This window comes from Numenius arquata, chromosome Z (genome assembly GCF_964106895.1).
Source record: "Numenius arquata chromosome Z, bNumArq3.hap1.1, whole genome shotgun sequence".
Classification (NCBI taxonomy): domain Eukaryota; kingdom Metazoa; phylum Chordata; class Aves; order Charadriiformes; family Scolopacidae; genus Numenius; species Numenius arquata.
The window spans coordinates 19823905-19849966 of NC_133616.1; the positions used below are offsets into that span (position 1 = coordinate 19823905).

General features: G+C 39.8%; 1 protein-coding gene across 1 annotated transcript in view; it reads left to right on the forward strand.

Moving 5' to 3' along the window:
* Positions 1–26062, forward strand: part of DDX4 (DEAD-box helicase 4) — a 46114-nt gene extending 20052 nt beyond the window's left edge. Inside the window, exons 5-19 of the mRNA XM_074166321.1 lie at positions 2608–2676; positions 3132–3206; positions 5112–5192; positions 5523–5606; positions 11250–11291; positions 12521–12663; positions 13687–13839; positions 15024–15178; positions 17774–17903; positions 18960–19126; positions 20522–20667; positions 21433–21532; positions 23401–23671; positions 23827–23913; positions 25967–26062. Of these exons, the coding sequence (XP_074022422.1) occupies positions 2608–2676; positions 3132–3206; positions 5112–5192; positions 5523–5606; positions 11250–11291; positions 12521–12663; positions 13687–13839; positions 15024–15178; positions 17774–17903; positions 18960–19126; positions 20522–20667; positions 21433–21532; positions 23401–23671; positions 23827–23913; positions 25967–26047 (1784 nt within the window). The 3' untranslated portion in view covers positions 26048–26062. The remainder of the gene's footprint in view (positions 1–2607; positions 2677–3131; positions 3207–5111; positions 5193–5522; positions 5607–11249; positions 11292–12520; positions 12664–13686; positions 13840–15023; positions 15179–17773; positions 17904–18959; positions 19127–20521; positions 20668–21432; positions 21533–23400; positions 23672–23826; positions 23914–25966) is intronic.

The window sequence follows — 26062 nt, forward strand, 5'->3', positions numbered from 1 at the left end:
TCTTTGTATTGCTTCTTGATGAAAACAAAACTTTATTTACAAGCTGACTGTTCTGAATTTTCAATTCTCAAGGAAGTTTTTTATTTCCTGTTTCATATTCCTTTGGTGCTTACAAATAAAAGCAAACCACCCACAAAAAAACCCAAACCCATAAACCTAAAACAAAGGGAAAACAATTAAAAGTCTTGCTAAAATGACATTTGTTGAGTATGTACAGGATTTGGGGGTGGGTATCTCTGGAATGGATTAAAATTGGGATTTTAAATCCCCATGTACAGTGGAAAAATGTACGTGAATGCACGTGATGAGGAAATCAGTGGATCTAGGAGCTGTTTTTTAGGGATAAGCTTATGCAACGCTTGATTTTAATTCCAGTGAATTGGAGCTGAGGATTTATTATAATCCTCTTAATCTATCAAATACTACTTGAAAATTAGTAAATTTAGAGTGTTAAATAATACAGCGATGAATTAAACACTAGCATTTGGTATTTCTAGATTCCTTGTAAGACTAGTTACAGGGAAAACCTATATAGACATGAGTCACATGAGTAATTTGCATAGTAGGTGAATAATTGCAAAAGTTGATATACTTTTACCAGACATAATGGGTTGGTCGGCAAGTAACAGTGCATTCTAAAGTTCATTTGGTGAAGGTACTAAGCATAGCAGACTTGACTAAAGAATGCTTATTAGTTCTGTCCTGTTTGCTGTCTGTAAGTCCAGCATCTTTTATTAGTAGAGCCAGCGAACACAGAGGGGCAGAGTGGTGAAAGAACTTATTAAAGCAGATGCTTTCCTCGTGAAGTATTTTGTTGGCACATGATCAAACTTTGAATATTGTATTAACTTGGTGTGCTTAAAGTGTGGAAATCTCAGTGGAAGAGGAGTGATGGAGTAAGAATCGCCTTGATGGCGAGTAAAGGAAAGAGAGTTCCCTCACCTCTTTAGAGGCAAATAGACTGCCAATGGAAGCCAGTCTGTTGTGGTAAACCATAAAAATACCAATTTAAGTAATTGGTAAAGTGTTTTTCTTTGTTTCTTGTTATGTATAAACATGAATCTCGGAATCTTTTATATTGGCTTTGCCACAAACTACTCACTTAAATCTTCCAAGTGAGCAGGAACTCTGAACACTGTTCAGACTACAAAAGCAGTAGTTTAACACTTTGTTTAGTGTTGTATGAACAAAGTTTCCTAATTGAGTGACTTGGTATATGTACCAAACATCATCTGTCATCTTGTTTTCTTTATGACAAGCTCTTGTATGCAGGTCTCTTCTTTAACTAATGTGTTTGTCTTGTTGTGGAATGTACCAGTGCCTAGTTTTTTTCAGGGGTAGCCATGCTGTTATGTTAAGCAGTTTTAATGTGGAAGGAAACCACTAACAGTCATTTTCCATGATGTGCCATATACTTGCACATCATGGAATTTTGTAGACTTTTACATTTTGATTTCAGAATTCATATTTTTGTGGTGGTTGCTGATGTACCCTGATCTTGACTTTGATACTGCAGAATTACTTTTATAGAATCACTTAGGTTGGAAAGCAACTCTGAAGATTTGCTGGTCCAAATCCTTGCATAGAGTAAACTGTAGCAGGTTGCTCAGGACCTCATCCAGCTGAGTTTTGAATTTCTCCAGGGATGGAGACTGTCCAAGCTGTTTGGGCAATTTGTCTAGTGTTTAACTGCTCTGAGTAAAAAGATTTTCCTTACGTTAAAATGGATTTTCCTGTATTTCAATTTGTGCCCGTTGCCTCTTGTCCTCTTTTTGGGTAGCAGTGAAAAGAATATGTTGTCTTTGCTCACTTTTGTTACGATGTAAGATCCTTCGAGCCTTCTTGCTTCCAGGCGCAGCAGTTCTAGCTCTCAGCCACTCTGTGTATGACAGACGCAACAGTCTGTCCATTATCTCTGTGGTCCCTTGATGGACTCACTCCAGTATGTCAGTGTCGGTTTTGTACTGGGCAGCCTACAACTGAATGCAGCAGTGTAGGTAGGGCATCATCAGTAGGGAAGGACCACTTGACCCCACCTGCTGGCAACAGTCTTCCTAGTGTAGCCCAGAAGGTTGATGGCCTTCACTGCAAGGGCACATCGCTGACTTATGTTCAATTTACTATCCAATGGAGACCTCAGATTTTTCTCTGCAAAGATGCTTTCCAGCTGGCTGGCAGCAGTGTGTACAGGTGCATGGAGTTATTCCTCCCCAGGTGCAAGATTTTTGTGTTTCTCTTTCTTGAACTTCAAGGTTCCTGCCTGTCCATGTCTCTAGCATGTTTTGAGTTTCCTCTGGATGAAGCACAGCCCTGTATTATGTCCCGGACTTGTGTGTCTGCAAACTTGCTGAGGACACATTCTGTCCCATCATCTGGGCCATAAATGAGGATGGTAAACTGTTGGCCTTGGTATCAAACAGTGGAGTACTCTGCTAGTGAATGGCCTCCAGGTGGAGCTTGTGCTGCTGATCACAACCCGTAGAGCTCAGTGGTTCAGCCTGCTTTCAGTCCTCCTCACTGTCCAATTACATAGGCAGTATTTCATTGGTTTGTGTATGAGGATGTTATAGGAGATGGTGTCAAAAGCCTTACTTTCTTGTTTTCCAGGTGCTGTTGAAAAACCTAACAGAAGTCAGCATATGCAGGATCATTTTGGAGAGCATTCTGGGAGTAGAGGTAGGATTGCATGGTTAAAGTTTGTAGTTTTGGGCATGATTAAGCCTTCCTTTTGAACAAGGCATTTAGAATAGAGGACCTTGCAACTGGTATCTGAGCAGATTCTGGAAACTCAGATTTTACTGTGTTGGTAGCAGTACTGTTGCTGAGTGGTGCAATTCCTTATAGAAAATGGTAGTTAACAACTGTCCTAAGCTTTGTAATTTTAATTCATTTTCTTTGTCTTATAAAAGGACACCTTCGTCATGTGGTGCTTTTTGTTGAGTGGGAGGTAGGCTACAGACTTAAGGTCCCTTTCAGCCAGAATGATTCTGTGATTTTACTGTTGAGTTTGAAAAAAAAACCCAACAAACTGAAACAATAACAAAAAAACCCAAACGCACCCAAAACCAAAAGCCTATGCTGAAGTCAAAGATAGGATTGAATGTTAAGTTGATTCTTTTTTCTAATTATAGATGCTGATGAATGTCTGAACAGACAGTATCAACCAGTGCGTAGATTTGGTAGCGGAAGGAATTTTGGAAACAGAGGTAACTTTCTGGAAATGTCTGTAATTCTAGTGGCTAGTGATATTTGATACATGAAATTTTCCCTATTCAGATACTCAGTTTTGTTGTATTGGAGCCAAATGAGTTTTTATGACTTGGAGGGTAACATCAATCCGTATTTCTACATAACATGGGCACTCAGTATCACCCCTTACTTTTGACTGCACAACATAAAATACCTCGCCATATTTGCCTGAAGGCAGGACTCTACATTTAAAATCAATTTTCTGTTTACTTCTTGCTTTGATTTCATTCTCCCTGGAGAGGGGTATTTTTCTTACAATTTCATTGAGTCATAATGTAGTATACAAGGCAGTATACAAGCAGTATTTGTATTCATATATATACACCATGTGAGGGAGTATACCAGTGCTCTTCTGTGGAAGACCTGAAAGCTTTCTTTAGTTATGCATAAAGCAGTATTTAATCTCTCTACTCTTCCTCCTTACGATGGTGAGCACCACACTTCTATGCAATGCACATCGAAAGGGTTAGTAATTGGCAGTTTGGCATTGGTGCCACATGTGATTCTGCCAGGTACTATCAAAAACACGTAGGACAGTGGAAGCTACTATCATGGAGCATCTGTCTAGATAGTTCTATAGCTGTAAGTGGGACTGGTTATGAAACAAGGAAGGTGCAAAAGTTCTGACCTTCAGAACAGCTGTGGAGCCACATGAAGTTATGTTTATTCTTTCAAGAAATTGTACACAAAAGCTACAGATGCTGTGGTAGGAGAAATCATCATAGAATCATAAAATGGTTTGGGTTGGAAGGACCTTAAAGATCATCTAGTTCCAACCCCCCTGCCGTGGGCAGGGACGCCTCCCACGAGACCAGGTTGCTCAAAGCCCCATCCAGCTTGGCCTTAAACACTTCCAGGGATGGAGCATCACAGCTTCTCTGGGCAACCTGTTCCAGTGCTTCACCACCCTCACAGTAAAGAAGTTCTTCCTAATATCTAACCTAAATCTACCCTCTTTCAGTTTGAAATGATCACCCTCGTCCTAGGGCTACACTCACTGATCAAGGTCACTCCACTCACTTCTGTAGGCCCCCTTTAAGTACTGGAAGGCTGCTGTAAGTTCTCCCCGGAGGCTTCGCCTCTCCAGGCTGAACAACCCTTCTTGGTCTTATTTAGCAGAAGATGCTCTTTGTCATTACAAGATGATAAAACAGGTGTTGAGTTAAAGAATAAAGACTAAGAAGCAAATGATGATACAAGACGACTGCTTGGATCTTAGACAACACCTAAAACTGTCCAATCTAAAATGAGAAATACCTTGTTTACGCTTGTAGCTGTTTACTTCCTCTCCCTTCCCGTCAAGAGGGGGTTAGAAGTAAAAATAGACTAAATACTTGGCACTGCCTGTCTTAAGCAACTGAATAAGAATTCTGAGTAATAAAAAAATTAGAAATTGGTAGATCTGAAAGGCAGGTTTTCAAATCCTTGCTCCATAGGAGGCAGCAATTGCAATCCTACCTGATTTCACAGTACTGGTTATGAAAACTGAGAAGGTACAAATGCTGTTAGTTGTCCTGTGACTGAAGCAGAGGACTGAACTGATCTGCATCGTAACTGGAGAGTTGAAGTTAGTAGTTTATAAAGCACATATGCCTGTAAAGCCAAATATTTTAAGACTTAGTGTTTTGGTTTACTTCTTGTAGGAAGCAATACTACAGAACAGTAGACCTCTTGTCATGCTTTTTGGCAAAAAAATATTTCTCTTCATTTTTTCATATGTTTAGGTGAATCACTTTGTTTTATTGTACTTTTAATCTGAATTTGTAAAATAAGGACTGTGAAGAATAATTGCCAAATAAGACACTTGACCCACACATGCCAAATTGGGCAAACTAAGTTATTGTGTGCTATACTATACTCAGGTTTTCAAGAAAGGAACATAGAAGATTCTAGTACACAAAGAGGTTTTAGAGGATTTCCTGGTGGCTTTGGACGAAGTGAGAGTAAGTTTTTGGTTTTTTATGTTGCGAGGTTTGTGTGACAACAACATACATTTGATCATTCTTTCTGGGTTTGGTTGCTCCCTGAGAACTACAAGTATAAAGGTGAAAGCTATGAAATAGCTTCTGGTCTTCAGCTGGGTTATGGAACATGGATGGTGTCTTTGAGAAATAGTATCATTGGGAATAATACAGCATAGGTTAGAGTTATAAAGAATCTGTTAGAGCTGTTGCACTGTAGAGTTTTGGGAGTAAACAGTATTAGCTTTAGGCATAGTATTTCATTATACTAATTTTAAACACACTATCCACTGCACTTTGTGTTACTTACAGGTATCAAAGATGAGCAAAGAGGCAGGCCTCAGTCTCGTTCTTTTCTTGGCTTTAGAGGAAGAGGAGCATTTGGAGGTCGTGCAGGTGAGACTTTTTAGTATGGTGGTGAACCTTTCAGATTTCCTCATTGCTGACTTGTGGCAATGCAATACCTTCTTAGCTTTGCTAAACGCTATCACTGTGATTGCTCTCCCTGTCTGAATTAAGAACCTACTGCAAATGTTAGATGTCTTGTGCAGGCATGCAAGCAAGGTATGTTTGTAACTTGGATAAATTTTAGAAATTGGATTTTCAAAGCTGTTGTCTTCCGTAATTTTTTTTTCTTGGTCCTGCTGCTACTGGGTCAGTTAATGCACAGTAAAGCAGATGTGCTAGCCCCAAAATTCAAAGCAAATCTTTAGGAACTTGCTCAGCTTTGAAACAGTCACTGTAGACTTTTCCACTCCCCCTATAAAGGGAAACAGTGTTCTAGGTTTGTCCAGGCTGACAAGTAAGGTTTGTAGCTCTGAGGGCCAGGTCTTTCTGATGACTTTATTCTAATGTTGGATTTTTTGCTGTCTACAGAGGATCTTTCCCTCATGGTCCTATCTTCCTGTGCCACTGATGCTACTGTAACTTGTAACCTATGTGTTGTGATACCTACAGCATAGTAATTTATCACTTGCAAAAGTTCCATAATTCAAATTAGGAATACCATTGAACTAGTGTAATGCATAGTGGACAGCTGGTAATCTCAATGTAACAACATTTTGTGTGATACTGGTAAAAGAATTTTTCACTGTAGAAAAGATACAATGATTAGTATATGCGTTGTCAGAACTGCTCTTTAGTAGCTGAAGAACAATTGATTTGCCTCTATTTGACTTGGTTCAAATTAAGTTTTTCAGAATTTTAGTTCAAATAATGATTTTCAGGAACTTAAGTGTTTATAGAGGCAGCATGCTAATACTCACCTAATACAGTGGACATAACTGCATCCTTAACACGGGATTCCTTACTTTTTCACTGAATTTCACTGAATTTTTTTAGAGTTGGAAGGGACCATAGAGATCATCTAGTCCAACTCCCCTGCTGAAGCGGGATTGCCTAGAGAATGCTACTCAGGACTGCATCCAGGCGGGTCTTGAAAATCTCCAAAGAAGGAGACTCTACAACCTCCCTGGGCAGCCTGTTCCAGGGCTCTGTCACCCTCACCGTGAAGAAATTCTTTCTCATATTTGAGTGGAACCTCCTATGTTCCAACTTGTACCCGTTGCCCCTCGTCCTGTCACTGGGAACCACTGAAAAGAGTCTGGCTCCCTCCTCCTTCAACCCACCCTTCAGATACTTATAAGCATTGATAAGGTCTCCCCTCAGCCTTCTCTTCTCCAGACTAAAGAGTCCCAGCTCTCTCAGCCTTTCTTCATAAGGGAGATGCTCCAATCCTTGAATCATCTTTGTTGCCCTTCGCTGGACTCTTTCCAGTAGTTCCCTGTCCCTCTTGAATTGGGGAGCCCAGAACTGGATGCAATATTCCAGTTGTGGCCTCACCAGTGCAGAGTGGAGGGGGAGAATGACTTCCCTCGACCTACTGGCCACACTCTTCCCTATGCAGCCCAGGATTCCATTGGCCTTCCTGGCCACAGGAGCACACTGCTTGCTCATTGTCATTTTGCTGTCTACCAGGACCCCCAGATCTTTCTCTTCGGAACTTGGCTCCAGCAGGTCCACGCCTAACCTGTATTGGTGCCTGACATTCTTCTTCCCCAGGTGCAGGATCCTACACTTTTCCTCGTTGAACCTCATGAGGTTCTTCCTTGCCCAGCTCTCCAGCCTGTCCAGGTCTCGCTGGATGGCAGCACGGCCCTCCGGGGTGTCAGCCACCCCACCCAACTTGGTATCATCAAGCAAACTTGCTGAGGATACATTTGGTCCCCTCATCCAGGTCACTGATGAATATGTTGAACAGGACTGGACCAAGTATTGACCCCTGGGGCACACCACTGGTTACAGGCCTCCAGCTTGAACCTGCTCCATTAATCATTACCCTTTGCGTCCTGTCACACAGCCAGTTATCAGTCCACCTCACTGTTCCCTCATCCAGCCCACACTTCCTTAGTTTTCCAATGAGGATGTTATGGGAGACAGTGTCAAAAGCCTTGCTGAAGTCAAGGTAGATGACATTCTGCCGCCCTCCCCTCATCCAACCAACCAGCTATAGCATCATAGAAAGCAATCAGATTGGTCAAACATGATTTACCCGTGGTAAACCCACGTTGCCCACTTCCAATAACCCCCTGCTCTTCAACTTGTTTGGAGATGACATCCAGAATGAGTCTCTCCATTACCTTCCCGGGGACGGAGGTGAGACTAACTGGTCTGTAGTTCCCAGGGTCCTCCTTCTTGCCCTTTTTGAAGACTGAAGTGATGTTGGCCTTCCTCCAGTCTTCAGGCACCTCTCTTGTTCTCCGTGACCTTTCAAAGATGATAGAGAGTGGCCCAGCGATAACATCTGCCAGCTCTCTCAGCACTCGTGGGTGTATCCCATCAGGGCCCATGGACTTACGAATGTCCAGTTTGGCCAAGTGGTCCCGAACCTGATCCTCCTCTACTGGAGGAAAAACTTCCTCTCTCCATATGCTTCCCCCTTGCCTCCAAGGCCAGAGACTCATGAGGGGCAGCCTTAGCAGTGAAGACTGAAGAAAAGAAGGCATTCAGCAACTCTGCTTTCTCCGTGTCTTCCACCACTAGGGTGCCCATGTCATTCATCAGCGGGCCCACATTATCCCTAATCTTCCTTTTACTCTTTACATACCGAAAAAACCCCCTTTTTGTTGTTCTTAACTGTAGTGGCCAAGATGAGCTCAGCTTGAGCCTTGGCCCTTCTAATTTTCCCCCTGCATATCTTCACCGCTTCCTGGTATTTCTCCTCGCTTGTCAGGCCCCTTTTCCAAAGATCATAAACCTTCTTTTTGTTCCTGAGCTCCAGCCAAAGCTCTCTATTTAGCCAGGCTGGTCGTCTTCCCTTCCTGCTTGATTTTTGGGACTTGGGTATGGCTCTTTCCTGCCCTTTTAAGAGTGCCTTCTTGAAGTACGACCAGCCTTCCTGGGCACCTTTGCCCTTCAGGACTGTCTCCCAAGGGACACTTTCAGCCATGCTCCTGAAGAGGCCAAAGTCCGCCCTTCGGAAGTCCAAGGTGACCATTTCATGACCATTGTATAAAATATTAGTACATAAAGACTTTTATGGGTATTGGTAGGTGACAGTTGCACTAGGCTGTGTAGAGGTTCATGTGGAAAGGTAATTCTTCATAAAGAGTAGTTTGTGCACCGGAAGAGAATTTGTCTGGATCTAGCAAAGGAACAGAGCAAGCACTGCTGGGCTGTTGTGCTGCCCCACCTCTGAATAATGCTCGTGTAACCCTTAACGGTTTGTAGTTAAGGAAGGTAGGGCTGTGCTGGCTTTTCTTAAACAGTTAAGATTTTTGCATAAAAGTGATTACAGACTCTGTATGTTGTGTCTTTGCTTGTTTTCTCTGTCACCATCTCAATGAAGCTGTGGTTCTGCAGAGTTGCTTAAGAGTATTGCTGCTGAATAAAGCATTCCTGATCCAAGTCACATTATTGGCTGCCTCTTTACAACTGGTATAAATACCAGTTAATAATTTGAGATAATTTGATCTTGTTGAGAATGAGCAATAGGATTAATGTGCTGCTCTGATGCCATTCTTTTGTGCTTGCACTGCTGCAGTGAGGATGAAGGAGGCATTGCAGGGTGATTATTCTTCTGTGGTACTGGTCTTAAAGTTGTCGTTCTCATGTTATGATTTTCATGAATGGCTTGCTCTGCACATTTGAACAGAGAACCTATTAATGGCTTGTTTTGTTGTCTTTATTTTTCACTCAGTCTTGTCCCTTACTTACATTTCTAACCTTTCTTTTCCAGAGGGGCCTTATGTTAAAGGTTTTCTTTACTCTTTGAAATCAGCAAGAGAGTTTCCTGCATAGGGTAGCTAGAGGCTACCAGTTAGGTTTAAGGCTTTTCCTATTTTGCGTATGGTAAGAGTAAGGACTTAAAACAGGTTCTGGGAATGCTGCTGTTAATAGTTCAATCTTAAGATGGTTTTTACATATGTAAAACATGTGGTACTTCCTCACTCTTAAGAATAAATGTCTTTGTTTTTCAAGCAATAATGAAAGCAGCACCCACGTGATATGTGGGCGTAAAGGTCAGAGCTTTATGGAGTGGTTATGATAACATCTGGCTGTTGAAAGAGTAGGATAGTTTCCTGCTCTGATGTAAATTCTCTCCTAACTCTGTGATGACACTGAGGTTCATGACTAGGTTCATGAGAAAGACCTAGGAGTCCTGGTGGACAATAGGATGACCATGAGCCAACAATGTGCCCTTGTGGACAAGAAGGCCAATGGCATCCTGGGGTGCATCAGGAAGAGTGTGACCAGCAGGTCGAGAGAGGTTATCCTGTCCCTCTACTCTGCCCTGGTGAGGCCCCATCTGGAGTACTGCGTCCAGTTCTGGGCTCCCCAGTTCAAGAAGGACAGGCAACTGCTGGAGAGGGTACAGCAGAGGGCTACAAAGATGATGAGGGGCCTGGAGCATCTCCTTATGAGGAGAGGCTGAGGGACTTGGGTCTTTTTAGTCTAGAGAAGAGAAGACCGAAGGGGAATCTGATCAATGCTTATAAATACTTAAAGGGTGTGTGTCAAGAGGAGGGGGCCGGTCTTTTTTCAGTGGTGCCCAGGGATAGGACAAGAGGAGATGGGCACAAACTTGAATATAAGAAGTTCCACCTAAACATGAGGAGGAACTTCTTTACATTGAGGGTGGCAGAGCATGGGAATAGACTGCCCAGAGAGGTGGTGGAGTCTTCTTCTCTGGAGACATTCAAAACCCGCCTGGATATGTTCCTGTGCAACCTGCTCCAGGTGGACCCGCTTTGGCAGGGGGTTGGACTAGATGATCTCCAGAGGTCCCTTCCAACCCTATGTGATTCTGTGACTATGGCTCTTTAGTTATTGTAGTTGGTTATATAGCATAAAACAAGCATCTCCTGTTTTTGTGGAGAAGTTGCATGATTCTTAAAACCAAATTACTGTAACAGTAAACGTGTGAAATTCTCATTACAATTGAGAGGAAAAACCTTACTTAAGAGGTAACAAAACTAGGTTATAAAACAGACATTTTGTGGCACTTCAGTTTCTTGTTACAGACGCATTTTTTTAGTTCATGATTCATCTTAAGTGAATATAGACAACTTTATCTGCCCTTGCAAAGGAAGTGCTGGATTTAGGAGGGATCGTTCCTCTTGGTTGTCTTTAAATACAACTTGCTTTATCTAGACGTCTTGTGATGGCATCTGGGATGATTGCATTTGATTTGATAAGAGACCTAATACAAGGCAAGTAAGGACCAGATCTGGTTTGTGAAGTCCGCAGCAAGGTGCTGGGTTCAATTCCTTGATACTGTTACTGCAAGGTCCTGCTAAGCTCTGACATCCTCTCTTTCTGCCTTTTAAAACACAAATATGGGGCCTTTGTCTTTAGGCTTTTTGTAACTAAGCTTTCATTGCTTACCTAAATATTTCCACTCATCCTACCAACCATATCAGGACCCACTTTTGAGTTTTCTAAGTGCCTCTGTTTTTCATTAAGGTTCTTATTTAGGTTTTCTCTCAAATGAGCTATTTATTCCTAAAAGTAATTAATCTGGAATGCTTTCTTTAACAGCAGCTCACAATGAATGCAATGAAGAAACAGGTTCTGAAAAAGGTAAGTAGATTCTTCACAAGTAACATGCCAATGCCAGTTTTAATTTTCTTTTAACTCAAGGAACATTCTCTTACTTAAAGCAGGTGGAAGTAATCGGGTAAAAAAGAAGATAGTGATATGGGTAAATAACCATATCAAAACTGTTTGTGTAACATGAGTTGTCAAGCAAATACTGTTAAACTCATTATGTTTGAACTTCATTTATCTCTAAATTACTGGGCAGCACAGTAGTCTTTATTTAGGTGAGAATGAACCAACTTTCTGGAATGAAGCGCTGTAGAATTCCTCTATTGCTGGCTGTTTCTTCTTTCTAACGGTAAAGCTTATGTACTTGAGACACAAATGTTAAGGGAACTTAAATAGCAATAGTGTAGGCATCTAAATGATGATAGCCATTAAAGCAAACCATGAAGGAACAGCAGATTCTCAGTTTCAGATGCTATAGCATCTGGTATTCTGTTTCTGAAAAACAGGCTTGATGTGTTTTACCAAGTGCAAGTTACTAAATAGAATGTAATGATCTATATGTGCAGAGGTCAAGTTGAAATGTATGATGAATAATGACTTTCTGACATGTATTGAAAATGTCAGTTGGGGCAATGTATTAGAACATTTACTTGCCTGCAGTGTTTTTTGCAAATGACTTTAGCCTTATTTTGCCTTTGTCTTGCTATTGAAATGCGAAAAGACAAATAGTGAACTCCTGACTTACTTAGAATAACTTTGGTTCTTGATTCTTCCTCATTTGAGGTTCCTGTGAAATGGCTTCTACTGCTAACCTTCTAGTGAGCATCAAATAATTAATTTTATAGCTCTGAGGTTATTCCTTAAGGAATGCAGAACAGTAAATAATACTGCCATGAACAGATTAATTTTATCCTTGCGGATTAATAAACACATTGTTACTGACTAGAGTAATTTATTGTGTAATCAGTTTTTGTGGTAGAACTGGTTTTTTGCATGGTGGTGAAGTACCTCTCTTAAAAGTATGGTCCTTAAGCAAATGTGAGACAGGAATGCATTGCAAAAGTCTGACTTTAAGTGAATTTTAGGTCTAGTAATATAAAACTAAGTACTAATAGAATTCATTTATGAAATTTTATGCCTTCCTGCAAGGTGGAGATATGTCCAAATGACATCCCACTGAACTTAACTTCAACAACTCCCTATTTAAGCTCTTTTAAGTTTTCTTTATGTTGTTTACGAACTTGAATGGTTGTATTCTTCAGGTCCAAAGGTGACTTATGTGCCCCCTCCTCCACCTGATGATGAACAAGCCATCTTTGCACATTATCAGACAGGAATTAATTTTGACAAATACGATGAAAACATTGTTGAAGTGTCAGGAGTTGACCCTCCAGCACCATTACTGGTTAGTGAACTCATTAATCTCAGGGTTTATGGGATGTATAATTATTTACTTCTAATGAAAATACTAATAAATACTTTGAATTTTGTGGAGATGCTGCCCTTTTGGAATATATAAATTTGAATTCAAAATGACATTGACAAAGTACAGAAATTGCCCAGAGAAAGTAATACTGGATGGACAGGAGGCACAGTCCTTAAATTTCAGATCTAAAGTGGTATTTTTCTGCAAGAGAGAGGTCTTTGGCAGCAGTTTCTGGGAAGACTAGTCTGTTACTGGGGGATCTCCAACAATGTAACTGAACACCTGTCAGAATAGTTTTCATTTAGACAGGTGTTTTAGAAGACATTCCTAGCTCTGTTTTCTGGGGCTGCTGTTTATTGTTTAAAAGTAATACACAACTTTGCTTCTACTGCTTATCAGGTGGCTAGTGTTTGGTTCTTTTTTTTTTAAAAAAGAAGCTATTTTTAGGGAGAATTATGAAGAAGGGCAGAAGGATTAGTAGCACCTGTATTGAAACAGAAGATGCAGAGGTTTTCTTCCCCATCCACCTTCTGAAAGGTTTCCTCACTGAAGTTAAACTGATTTTGTCACCTGTGATGCCTTTTGGTCCTGGATAGGGATGTTGCTTTAGCTCCCTTATTAGTTTTAGCACAGACTGAGTGTGTATTGCCTACATGAAGTTAAACTGAAGAATTTTAGTTTGTTTTCATAGCATGACATGATGCAAGTTTACCTGCTTGAATCCCATATGTGTAGCTTCTGAGCAGTTTTCTCTCAAAGCTAATAGCACCATCTGAAGGCCTTTCCTGTCCTATAGAAAACTTTACTTGAATGGCCTGAGCAGGTTGAAGAAACCTTTGGGACTCTTACCTGTGGGAACCTTGGCAGTCTAGATGACTGGTGAGACCCCCCCTCAAAAGTTAATACTTTTTAGTGTTTGGATGTCTGTATCCTATGATAAGCATCTCAGTTTTTAAAATTCAACTTCTGTGGTTATGCCCTGTTAATATCTTTTTCTTACAGTCTTTTGAACAAGCTAACCTTTGTCAGACTTTAAACATGAACATTGCTAAAGCTGGATACTGTAAACTTACTCCAGTACAGAAGTACAGCATTCCTATTATACTGGAAGGACGGGATTTAATGGCATGTGCCCAGACAGGATCGGGAAAAACTGTAAGCATTTTGTGTAGCATTCATAATACTGGAAGTTTGTGACCATGAACTTTTAGGTGGATGCCCAAGTCTTCCAAGTGCCATATGCTTCACAGCTTATTTTCTAATGGTTTGACTACAATGGCAATTGTAGTATTAACCACAGACAGGAATGATGGATGGGTTGTTGCACTTTAGGGCTGAATTTCTCTTTAGCTTCTGTCACCTAGTATCTTGATACAGCAGGCCAGTCTTCAAAGCTTCGCATACAGGTTCAGAGGTATAGGCAGTCATAGAAACTGCTGATGAGAAAAAACAGTTCAAAGTTGGGTTTTCTTTCCGTGTTGTGTGGGGTTTTGTGTTGGTAGTGGTTTTTGGTGTTGGTTTGTGTGTTTTTCTGTTTTTTTGGTTTTGTCTCTGCAATGGATTTAGTTTTAGGTGATTCAGTATTAGTCATGGAACAGTGTTGAGAGCTGAATCCAAGTTGACAGTTGTCTCAACCTGTTAAACTGTCTATTGTAACCAAATCTAACCACTGACAGCTCTGTGTGAGGATATTAAGTATAGCTTTTTGCCATTCAGTATAGCGTGGAATTCTAGCTTTGTTGTGTCTAGCTTAGTAGTTACTTATTTTGAAAAAGCTCTTCTGTTTGCAGAGGAGAAAATGTCCAAAGCTTATGCTATAAATATTCTGAATGCTTTTGGGACTGCTGTACAAATTCTATTTTTGGGGTAACTAGTCTTACATCGACATAAGGGTGCTGGTGCAGCTGTGTTGCAAACCGATCTACAATTGTAGTAGTATGGAAAATGGTGATACATGGTTACCTTACACATCTACTGATGGTGATATAAAGCTTGTAAGTAAATGTTAAGGAGAGGTTTTGATCCTGGGGTACATAACTACCAATGTGTGTCAGCATGATGTGTGGAACTTCCTGAAGAACCCAGAAGTTAGCTAGTGCATGACTCTGTTTCTGCGTTACTAGACTCTTAAGATGCAGAGAGATACTTTCATGCTTCTTAAAGATAAAGAAGCTTAAATGTTCTTTAGTGCGTTCAGGTCAATCCTTTTGCAGTCTAATTTTCTTGAAGCTGATAGTGTGCTGTATGATTCTAGCTTTAAGATTGATACGCAGCGTTAGTGTGATTGATGAAAACTTGTAAGACTACACAGTATAAATACTGATGGTTTTTATTTTTAGGCAGCTTTTCTTCTACCAATTGTGGCCCACATGATGAGAGATGGCATAACTGCCAGTAGCTTTAAAGAGCAGCAAGAACCAGAATGTATTATTGTTGCCCCAACTAGAGAACTGATAAATCAAATCTTCCTAGAAGCGAGGAAATTTGTGTATGGGTAAGCTTTTGCACTGTTGCCTGGTATTGGTGATTACTTTGTCTGAATCAGCAGTGCTTTTTTTTTTTTTTTTTTCATTAATAGTTTCAAAATCTTTTCTGTACCAATTGAATGCCCCTATTCTTCCCGATCCTGGAGAGATGGGGAGGGAAGAGGTTTACTCCAGCTTGAAGAGGAGATAAGTATTAAACTTGCATCACATCATCTTTAACATCTTTGTCAGTGACATGGACAGTGGGATTAAGTGCACTTTCAGCAAGTTTGCTGCCAACACCACGCTGTGTGGTGTGGGACATACTGGAGGGGAGGAGTATCATCCAGAGGAACCAGGACAGGCTTGAGAGGTGGGCCAGTGCAAACATCATGAAGTTAAACAAGGCCAAGTGCAAGGTCCTGCCTGTAGGTTGGGTCAATCACAAGCACAAATACAAGCAGGGCAGAGAGTGGCTTGAGATCACCTCTGAGGAGAAGGACTTCAGGGATGTTGGTTGATGAGGAGCTCAATGTGAGCTGGCAATGTGCACTCAAAGCCCAGAAGGCCAACGGCATCCTGGGCTGCATCAAAAGAAGTGTGGCCAGAAGGTCGAGGGAGGTGACTGCACCTCTAATCTGATGAGATCCCACCTGGAGTACTGTGCCCAGCTCTGGGGCCCACAACATAAGAAGAATATGGACCTGTTGGAATGGGTCCAGTGGAGGACCATGAAGATGATCAGAGGCTGGAGCACCTCTCCTTCGATGACAGGCTGAGAGAGCTAGGGTTGTGCAGCCTGCAGAAGAGAAGACTCCGGGGAGACGTTATAGCAGCCTTCCAGTACTTAAAGGGGGCCTACAGGAGAGATGGGGAGTGACTCTTGGTCAGGGAGTGTAGTGACAGGAGGAGGGGTAATTGTTTAAACTGTAAGAGGGTAGATTTAGATTAGATATTAGGAAGAAATTCTTTACTCCGAGGGTGGTGAGGCACTGGAACAGGTTGCCCAGAGAAGCTGTGGATGCTCCATCCCTGGAAGTGTTTAAGGCCAAGCTGGATGGGGCTTTGAGCAACCTGTTCTAGTGGGAGGTGTCCCTGCCCATGGCAGGGGGGGTGGAGCTTTATGATCTTTAAGGTCCTTCCAACCCAAACCATTTTATGATTCTATGAAAAATGATATCTCGTGGGCTAAATTTTACTTCCCTTTGTTTGTTCAAGCAAACTTACGCTTGGAGGCTGTTTCTGCCTTTGGGAAGTACCATCATATTTGCATATCTACTTACTAAGCGTATTTCTAAGAATAGCTTCTTAATCTCTAAAACTGTTCTAACTATGTAGCTAGTTCTATTAATTAAGCTATTTTAGACTAGATACAGATTATTTCACAATAAAATAGCTTTTGAATTTAGAAAGTTTCTGCTACAGCTGCCCTGCAGTAAAAGCAAGATAATCTACTTTTGGGGGCAGTTAAACAATATTCAGGTGTGAATCTGTTGTCTCTAACTAAAGAACTGCATGGATATTGCTTGGTTCAGATTCATAAGAAAGAGTCCAGTGTAGGGCAACAAAGATGATTAAGGGATTGGAGCGTCTCCCTTATGAGGAAAGACTGAGAGAGCTGGGACTCTACTCTAGAGAAGAGAAGGCTGAGGGGAGACCTTGTTAATGATTATAAGTATCTGAAGGGTGGTTTGAGGGAGGATGGAGCCGGACTCTTTTCAGTGGTTCCCAGTGACAGGACGAGGGGCGACAAGCTGGAACATAGGAAGCTCTACTCAAATACGAGGAAAAACTTCTTCACGGTGAGGGTGACAGAGCCCTGGAACAGGCTGCCCAGGGAGGTTGTGGAGTCCCCTTCTCTGGAGATCTTCAAGACCCGCCTGGATGCAGTCCTGAGTAACGTGCTCTGGGCAATCCTGCTTTGGTAGGGGAGTTGGACTAGATTGTCTCTAGAAGGTCCCTTCCAACTCCAACAATTCTGTGATTCCATGTTATTCTTCATGTCTTTGATTTAGTTCATAAATAGGGCAAATTTAGTTCATAAATACATATATTAATTGATAGTTAATAAATGTTGAAATGTTATGAGTCCAACTTGTTTCTATTCTTGACTAAAGCTGTCTGAAAAGTTCCAGTTAAACCTGGGAACATTTTCCAGGTTTATCTGATTCACCTATGTTGCATATGAATCTGAATTACTATATTGAAGAATAGACGGTTTGAATTAAAAGTATGAAAATACTCATTGCATGCACGTAATGGTGGTTCTATTTTTTCTAAATATGCTGTCTAAAAGTGGACAATGTCTAACACCGTTTTGGCTCTTACTCTGCCAGTAACTCTTGGTTGAAGGGAGAGAGAAGAATGCAGGTGCAATGAATTGTTCTTTCCAAGTAAGCCCCCTGTGTAGCCTCCATGATGTGAAACGAATGGGAACTTTGAGCTCATGGTCAGTGAGTTTCTGGTCTTGGGTCCTGCTTTTGGTTATAAGATATGCTGTATAGTGAAGTAATCGAACCACTTTAAGCTGGTTTGTGGTAGATCTGATGGTTTTTTACATATTTTCATGAAACAATACTGTTTGCATACTTAAGTAATGAATCCTTTTTTTTTCTTTATAATAGAACTTGTATAAGACCTGTTGTCATCTATGGAGGTACACAGACAGGCCATTCAATTCGTCAGGTAATGCAAGGCTGTAACATACTATGTGCCACTCCAGGAAGGCTTCTAGACATCATTGGAAGAGAGAAGGTAAGGTCTTAAAACTTAATCTGAATTCTCTAAACACTCTTAGCTTTTTATGTACTGGTCTTTATTCTTTAGATTTAATGAAAGCAAAGAGAGCCATGAAAACCAGTCAGTATGCTGCCTTCCTGCAGGCACTTTACGTAAAACACAAATGAGCTTTTCTTGGAATATCTGAGTACCATGAGAATTTTTGAAAGAGTAGTGTGAGTCCAGATCCCTTCAGTCCCTTTCAGGGTCCAGTGGAAAATAGTCTAAATCAAACTGGCTGCAGTGCTCTTGGCAATGAAATTTTATAGTTTAAATAGATGGAACACCTTCTGGTAGTTCTTGTGGAAAATTCTACACCAGATTCTCACTTGATGTCCTGTTTGTTTTGCTACAGTAGCTTTTATCTGTCTGATACTATGGTATTATTCATTCTTCGAGTGTTTTAATACTGATTTTATTCAAAATACATAAAACTCCAGGTGTGATACTGTATTTGCATTTTTATTTTTCCATCTATTATAAGTTTAAATCTGAATTACTATGTAACGGTGGCACAGTGATGTTGCACTGACAAGTGAAGTTTGGACAAACACTTCTTGGTAATAAACTGGAGATTGTTTTTCTGTGATTGTCGGTGGCTTCTAGTCAAAATGACAGTCTTGGTCATCAGCACTGGAGTTGTAATGTCCTTAATAATGCTTCCGGACGTCAATTTTTTCAGAACAAGGAGTTTTTTGAGAGTGTGTGAGGCTTACGTATGGGAGAACCTATCTAAAACTCAGACACAATTGCAAAATAGCTATACTGAATAATACTTGCTTAATAGGCTGTATCTTGGTTTACATTACTGAACCAAGTTCTGAAGGACTTCAGTGTATGCATATTATTAGAATTAGTGCAAATTTAAAAGTTAAATAGATTGAGATGCAAATAGAACATAATGCACATAGGCTTTTATTTGTGAATAATTAATTTCTGCTAGAAAGTAAAAGTTGAATTTTGGCAATTAAGACATTCTGTAAGATTATGCTGTGAACCAATACAGTTTTTCTTTCACTTAAATACTTGCAGATTGGTTTGCATAATGTGAAATATTTGGTGCTAGATGAAGCGGACCGCATGCTTGACATGGGTTTTGGGTTAGATATGAAGAAGCTGATTTCTCACCCAAGCATGCCACCAAAAGACAAACGTCAAACACTAATGTTTAGTGCCACTTTTCCTGAAGAAGTTCAGAGGTGAGTAAGTAAAAATGGAAATATATATGAAGGTGTACTTCTATAGAGCTAAATATCTGAGGAGTTCTTAAGAGCTCTCCTTACATTTGAAAGCTGATCTTGCTAGAAGATACTGAAAAGGTATGATGGTCTTCTTGCTGAAGACTTCCCTTTTTTTAGGTAGGAAAACTAGTAACTTGAATAGGTTAACTGCTTAATTTAGGTAAGGACTCTAAACCAACTTATGAAGTTTTTCTGAAGGCTTTTAAATTCCTCTTCTGCAGAAGTCCTCATGCTTTCCCTGTTTGTTTCTTCTTCCTTCCCCGTGACATCTGTGCAAGCTCAAAACTGGTGATCATGCTCTTACACAGGAACACTGGTAGTACTGTCTTTAGCACCAGGACGTTTTTTCAGAGAGTTTAAACTCGCCCTTTGCTTTCAATTTAGAACTACATCTCTCTGTGAGATCTTCAACCAGTCAGATCTTAAGACCAAGCACATTTAAATCTCTAGTAACTTGTTTTTTTGCTATGAAAAACGCTGTTTCAGTGGCAATTACACTTATAAATCAGGTGTGGGATTCAGGTCCTTAGGGCAGTCCCTTAACATTTTAAAGACTTTCCTCATTTATAGGAACTTGTTGTAAAACTTGAGTTCGCCTGTTTTCAGTTAAAGGGTTAAAAGTTGACTTGTTCACTGTCTGAATTTTACTGCAGCGTAAACTGCTGGACACGAAGCACACTTGTGTTTTGATAAGTTAATACAGTTTAGTAAAACTCCTGAGTATCATGGGATGTTCCAAGGAATTGCCTGTTTTGCTGAGTTTGATTGCTCAGATAAGATCACCTATGCAAGTGATAACTGAAGAGGAGCACTGTCTGAACAAAATTTGACTTTTGCCTATGGCAACTGGTAAATAAATGCCATGTAATAAACTGTGTTTTTAAGCAGTATGTTTGTTGAACAGTCAAAAAGGATGGACTTGTCTCTTGGAGGCCAGTTTTGAATTCTGGCCTGTGTAGAATTCTCCCGTCCCTCCATCTAATGATGAAATAGCGCCTTGAGAACAGTTCTGTGAACATATGATGTTTACTGATGTAAACCATTTTATTACACACATGTAGGTGGAACTCTTTTTGAGATGGTTAGGAAAATCCAGTGTTTGTATTATGAAAAGGTGTAGGGATCCAATCAGTCTGTGCACCTTCTTTTTTTGTACAGCTTTCTAGAAAGCAATACAGACTCTTAACTTTTTTTAAAAAATGCGCATATGACTATTTCTATACTCTGCCTTGTGAGGAATGATACAAGTACTTGTTGTGAGGATTGCTTAAACCTATATGAGGTTACTTGATCTTAAGGCAAAACCAAACTACATAATAGACTTTGTGTTGCTTAATTTTGTTTCTTTTCAAGGCTGGCTGGCGAATTTTTGAAAACTGATTATTTATTTGTTGTTGTTGGACACGTGGGTGGAGCTTGTAGTGATGTTCAGCAAAGTGTTCTTCAGGTTCCTCAGTATTCCAAGAGGGATAAACTGATAGAAATTCTACAAAGCATAGGTAACTTTTCTTATTGCTAATTGTTTTCCAGGGAAGACAGAATTGTTTGCTTTTAAACTTACGCTTTTGCTATTGACCAGCTCATGATTCCATTCTGTGTGCTACATGCTTTACAGGGCTACTGATTGAAGCTTGAAGTGGACCTCGGGGAGTTCTAGGTTTTTAGGTGTACTTGTGTTATGGGTATTTGTTAAGGTCTCATCTCTGAGTACTAGCAAGACAAGCTTCCCAGGTGGTTAGTTTCTCTATGTGGTCAATTACAATACTTTTGCATCTGGGGGTATTATCTCCAAATTATAGGTGTATTAAACTTAAGTGAACGTTTGGGCCTGTATTTTGTTAATGGATGGGATTTCTCCATTTTTTCTTTGGATGTGTCTTAAGTTTTAATGTTGAAATCTGGAAGGGAGTTCAGAATTAAAAAATGGTCTATGTACCTTGCTGTTCTTTGCTCAGAATTGCATGCTGCTTTTAGACACGTGCTGTAGAAAGGGAGTGCATACTTGTCACAGAGAACAAGTTTCCCCCTTTTATTGAGGAGAAAAATGCAATGCACTTGTCTTCACCTAGGTTTCTGTGTTGATCTAGAAATTTATGGATTGAATTTAATTAGTTCAACATATATGATTGTAATTTCTTGTCCCTTAAAGACTTGATTCAAAACCTGTTCTGATATTAGGTGTTTATATAAGTAACTGCAACTGTGAATAGTGAAAGTTCATTAGGTTTCAAACTGCAGTGAATCTGAACTCTTGTTTAACATAGATAACGAACGAACCATGGTGTTTGTGGACACAAAGAAAAAAGCAGACTACATTGCAGCCTTTCTTTGTCAAGAAAAAATACCAACCACTAGCATCCATGGGTAAGGATTTTTAAGTGAAAATCATGTGAATATCACTTAATACTATTATCTTACAAGAAGCTTTTTGTGACATTTCATGTTTGGCCATATTTGTGTCACTTAGCTTGCTTTGTTTCATATAGCCCTGTAATCCTTGGCAGTTCTGCCCAGTTGATAATGTAGCATTTCTGAAGGCCAGTTCTCACAGTATTTGCTGAGTATACATCTTTCTGGTTGACCACACTTCAGATGGTGTATATGAACTGGAGAATATTATGCCTCCTGCTAAAAAAAAAACTATTTAAACAATTCAGTTGAATGAGCTGTTGTTTATGTGTAGTTTTTGTCATCATTTGTGTAACCAAACCCAGACCTTTTGGTGTTACTGGTGTGATGATATTCATAAATTCAAATGGCAGTTGTGGACCTTCCACTCTTGTCTTAAAGGCTTCCTCAAAGAGGCAAGATAAGTAGAATCATGTACCATCCAGATTTCTAGTGCTTTCATTGCTGCCTCCTGGATGCGTTCAAGGGCATAGTATTTGTATGGAGATCGATCTGAAGAGAAGATGCTTCTAACTTTTGTTTGTGGTCTACTCATTAGTGTTGCATACCTGAACAAATACAGAGAAACAACATGAAACAGTTGCTAATTTCTGGTCTAAACCCATGTAAAAAGGTGGTCTGTCTCTAGAGTAATGAGCTCAAATGTAGTTCTGTGATGTTTGTTTATATGTCAAAATGTAGGACAACAAACTGAATCTTAAGATTCCCAGTGAACTGAAGCACATTAAAAAAAGTAATTTTGCAATATTTTTCACCTTGAAATAGGAGGAAGGGACTTGAATTCCTGTCGCTAAAACAATGTCTTGGGCAGTGTTCTGACAGATACCAGAATATCAAGGTTGTAGATGGGTTAAAATGATTTTAAACACAGATACAACGTGTTTCTGTGTATCCTGTGCCCTACCAGTTTTACAGGTGTCTGAAGGGTCATTTTGAGAAGATTTGGCCTTCTGTTCTTGACTAGTGTGAATTGCTGTCACAATAGTGTGTGTGCTGTCACACAACCTGTCTTGTGTGGGAGGAGGTTCTTTACACATTTCTGTAGGATTATTACACTGTGAGTTACGGTATACTTAGAATAATTAGTTCCATGGAAGCTGCTAAACTTTCATGAATGTTACTGATCTCCAATTCACTTGAGTTTTTTGATTTGAAGTTAGTTATGATAGTTGCTCTTCTCCAGAATAGTGGTCCTACCAGACTTCACTAAATGTTCCATGTTAGATTAAAAAGAGTACTGTTTTTTAATTTTTTAATTTGTTCTTTCATTTGGACAACAAAGAACAAGAAATGAACTCTGATCTCTGTATTTAAATACTGGATAATCTGTAAATATTCTTTAAAAATGCAAAACCCCAGAGCAAATGTAGTTTTCTTCTTGTGATGATAAACAAAAGGCAAGTTCTGTACTGTTGGCTGGCCATGCTTTCTGGTATATCTGAAAAATGGCCTATGCAGGAGTCTACCTAGACTTCATCTTAGCTATTCTGGCTTCCTCCTACAAAGCAGCAGGAAAAGCACTTCTAACAATGGCATGAGGAAACAATCAGTTAAACAAGTGGATCTTCTTAGGGAGGCAGTCAGTTTGACATGTTTGTCTCTAGGTCTTTTTTAAAAAAAATTAATTTCTCCAGAGACTTAGGTTAAAATAGTTGCTGTGTCTTGCTGCTGATCAGCTAAAAATTCAGAACTAAACTAGTAGTGTGTAGGTTATTGTATGTAGGTTATTCGTTGTGTCCATCAATCGTGATGTTTTAACTTGTATCTTTAATATTACTGCACATTTTCCAAGGCATGCATTGTAATCATTGCTTTCTTTGTAGAGATAGAGAACAGAGAGAGAGAGAGGTAGCTCTTCGGGATTTTCGTTCTGGAAAATGTCCAGTTATCGTGGCAACTTCAGTGGCAGCAAGAGGTCTGGATATTGAAAATGTTCAACATGTTATTAATTTTGATCTTCCTTCCACCATCGAAGAGTATGTACACCGAATTGGACGAACTGGTCGTTGTGGAAATCCAGGCAAAGCAGTCTGCTTCTTTGATAACAGTTCAGATGGCCATCTGGCACAACCTCTAGTTAAAGTGCTTTCAGATGTAAGTTTTGAATTTTAGCGCTTAATGTTTTCTGTTCTTAAGGATTTCACTTTAACGTACTGAGCAACTCCTTTTTCTTTGGTACAGTTGTGGAACTCTTAATATGAATTGGTAAAGCAGTCAAAGTCTCTAAATTCACTTTTCTAATTATGTAGGCCCAGCAGGAAGTTCCTGCTTGGTTGGAAGAAATTGCTTTTGATTTTCAAGGAGGAAGAGCCTTTACATCAGCTAATATCCAAAAGGTAAGTCTGGAAATTTGGTTTCTAGAACTCTTTTTCAGTATAACAGTATGTTTAGCATTACAAATCCAGAGTAATGCCACTGAAACTGTTTTGACTGTAACTGTATCCCTTACCTTAGTTGTGCGTTTTCAAAGTGCTCGGTATTTCTGAAACTAATTTCGGACAACTCTCTTGGCTTGGACTCTCACAGTGTGGCCTTACTAGCTGTATTAAAAATTCTTGATCTTCAGTGTCAAGAATTACTCTGTAAGAAAAGATTTGTGCAAACATAAGCAAAGGTGGTAGTTCCAGAAGTTTCTCTGCTCCACATGTAGGGTAGGAGCATATAGTTGCTAGTTACACAGTCACTGCTTGTTATGATTTGCTCAGTTGGGTAACTCATTTGTATAAAAACTTCAGACAGTTATAATTAAATGCTCCAATCTGATCTATGTTGAAATTGTTCTTAATGTCTGATAAAGAGTTTCCTTGTGGTCTCTTGAGTGTTGCTGATAATGCAGCTTGAGTAAACGAGACAGCCTAGGTAGCATAGCTCTCAAATCACTCTGCAGTCACGAGTTTAAGATTTAAATTCTATGTGTACTCCTACTTCAAGTGATATTTTTTTCCAACTGATTGATATTTATTGCTTGTATCTACTTGGATTTTAATGCCTTCATCAAAATTCTTTCCTTGATCTCTTGCTTCTGTAAGAACTTTGTCACATCTCAGCCGCATTCCAAATGTTAATACTTGGTTAGAGACCACAAGAGATGTAATTACTCTCACTGCTTACACAATGTCTGAAGTTGAAGCTCAATCTCCGACCTTCCTTTCATTAATTATCTTTTTCCATACCATAATTATTGAGAATATTGAGTGTTTTGGGCATATTTACCTGCTTCCCTAATCAGATGTGAATCTTTTTTTCTTTGGGTCTTCATGGGACCTCAATTACATACTTAAACTTTTGCTTCCTTCTCACACTTGCAGTCTCAGTGGATCTTTCTTCTATATTCCTGTTCAAGGACACTGATAATTTGTATAGATTGCTTTCAAAGGTGGATCTTACCAACCTTTGAGTCTAGATTGCTGCCAAGTACACACATCAAACCTTTGTGGAGTATCTCCCAGCATTTCATGAAATGTCATTTCTAGATCTGTCTGTCCATGTCCTTTACAACCTCTTAGGTAACAAAATCTGACTCTTGACTCTTGGTCCGTGTACCTGTGAATGGAATAGTTTCAGGGGAAAGCTGTTTGTCTGCCTTGGGAGTACTGCCCTCTTAATCACATGTATGCAGTGCACCAGCTCTTGACTTGGAGATGATCAAATTCTAATTCCTTTCTTATGAGACCTTTTGATGTCAGTGATTCTGACAGAAACTGCGCATTGATAATTAGCCCTCTTTTTTTCTTTGAAATTAGTAACTAAAGCTGTGTTTTGCTGTTTTACGATTATTGGAAAGGTAGGCTTATATCATCTAGTGCTCAATAAGGATCCTGATGCCCTTTCTCCGTGGGAATAAAGGTAACATCTTAGTTGTGTTTTTACAGTTCTCCCTTTCCTTTTCAAAGGGAGTGGATGAAAGGACCATTTGAGAATCAAACAGTGAATTTGAAAGGATTTTCTTGGAGGCCCTTAAGTCATTATTTTGGGACAATCTTACAGATGACAGGGCTTCATCTGTTTTCCAAAGGAAAAGGATTTTGCTGGGAAAGTAATTCAGACAGTCATTCTTAAATAAGATATGGAGAAGGAAGTTTATCCCCAAAGTTATGTGAACTGATTTGTGTTGGGTAAGAGAATAAGTTTGGATTTGAACTTTGGCAAGGATTATTCCCACACCTGATAAAATCTGAGGTTGATTAAACTACATTAATTTCACACGGGCATCTAAAAACTTTACGTATAGTTTACTGATGAAAAAACATTTGTATTTATTTAGAAATATGATGTTGAGATTACATTGAGACGCATTCAGAAAGCTAAAATTGTTTTGTAGTGACTTTTTTACTGTTAAATGATTGAAAGTGTTAATGATTCTAAACTAGTACCTGTTCTGTTTCCTAGAACTACGGAGGCAGAGGCAACATGAACCCAGGAGGAATGAAGATGTCATATTCTGCAAGTGCATTTGAGTCATGGGATTAAAACTGCTTTAGTACC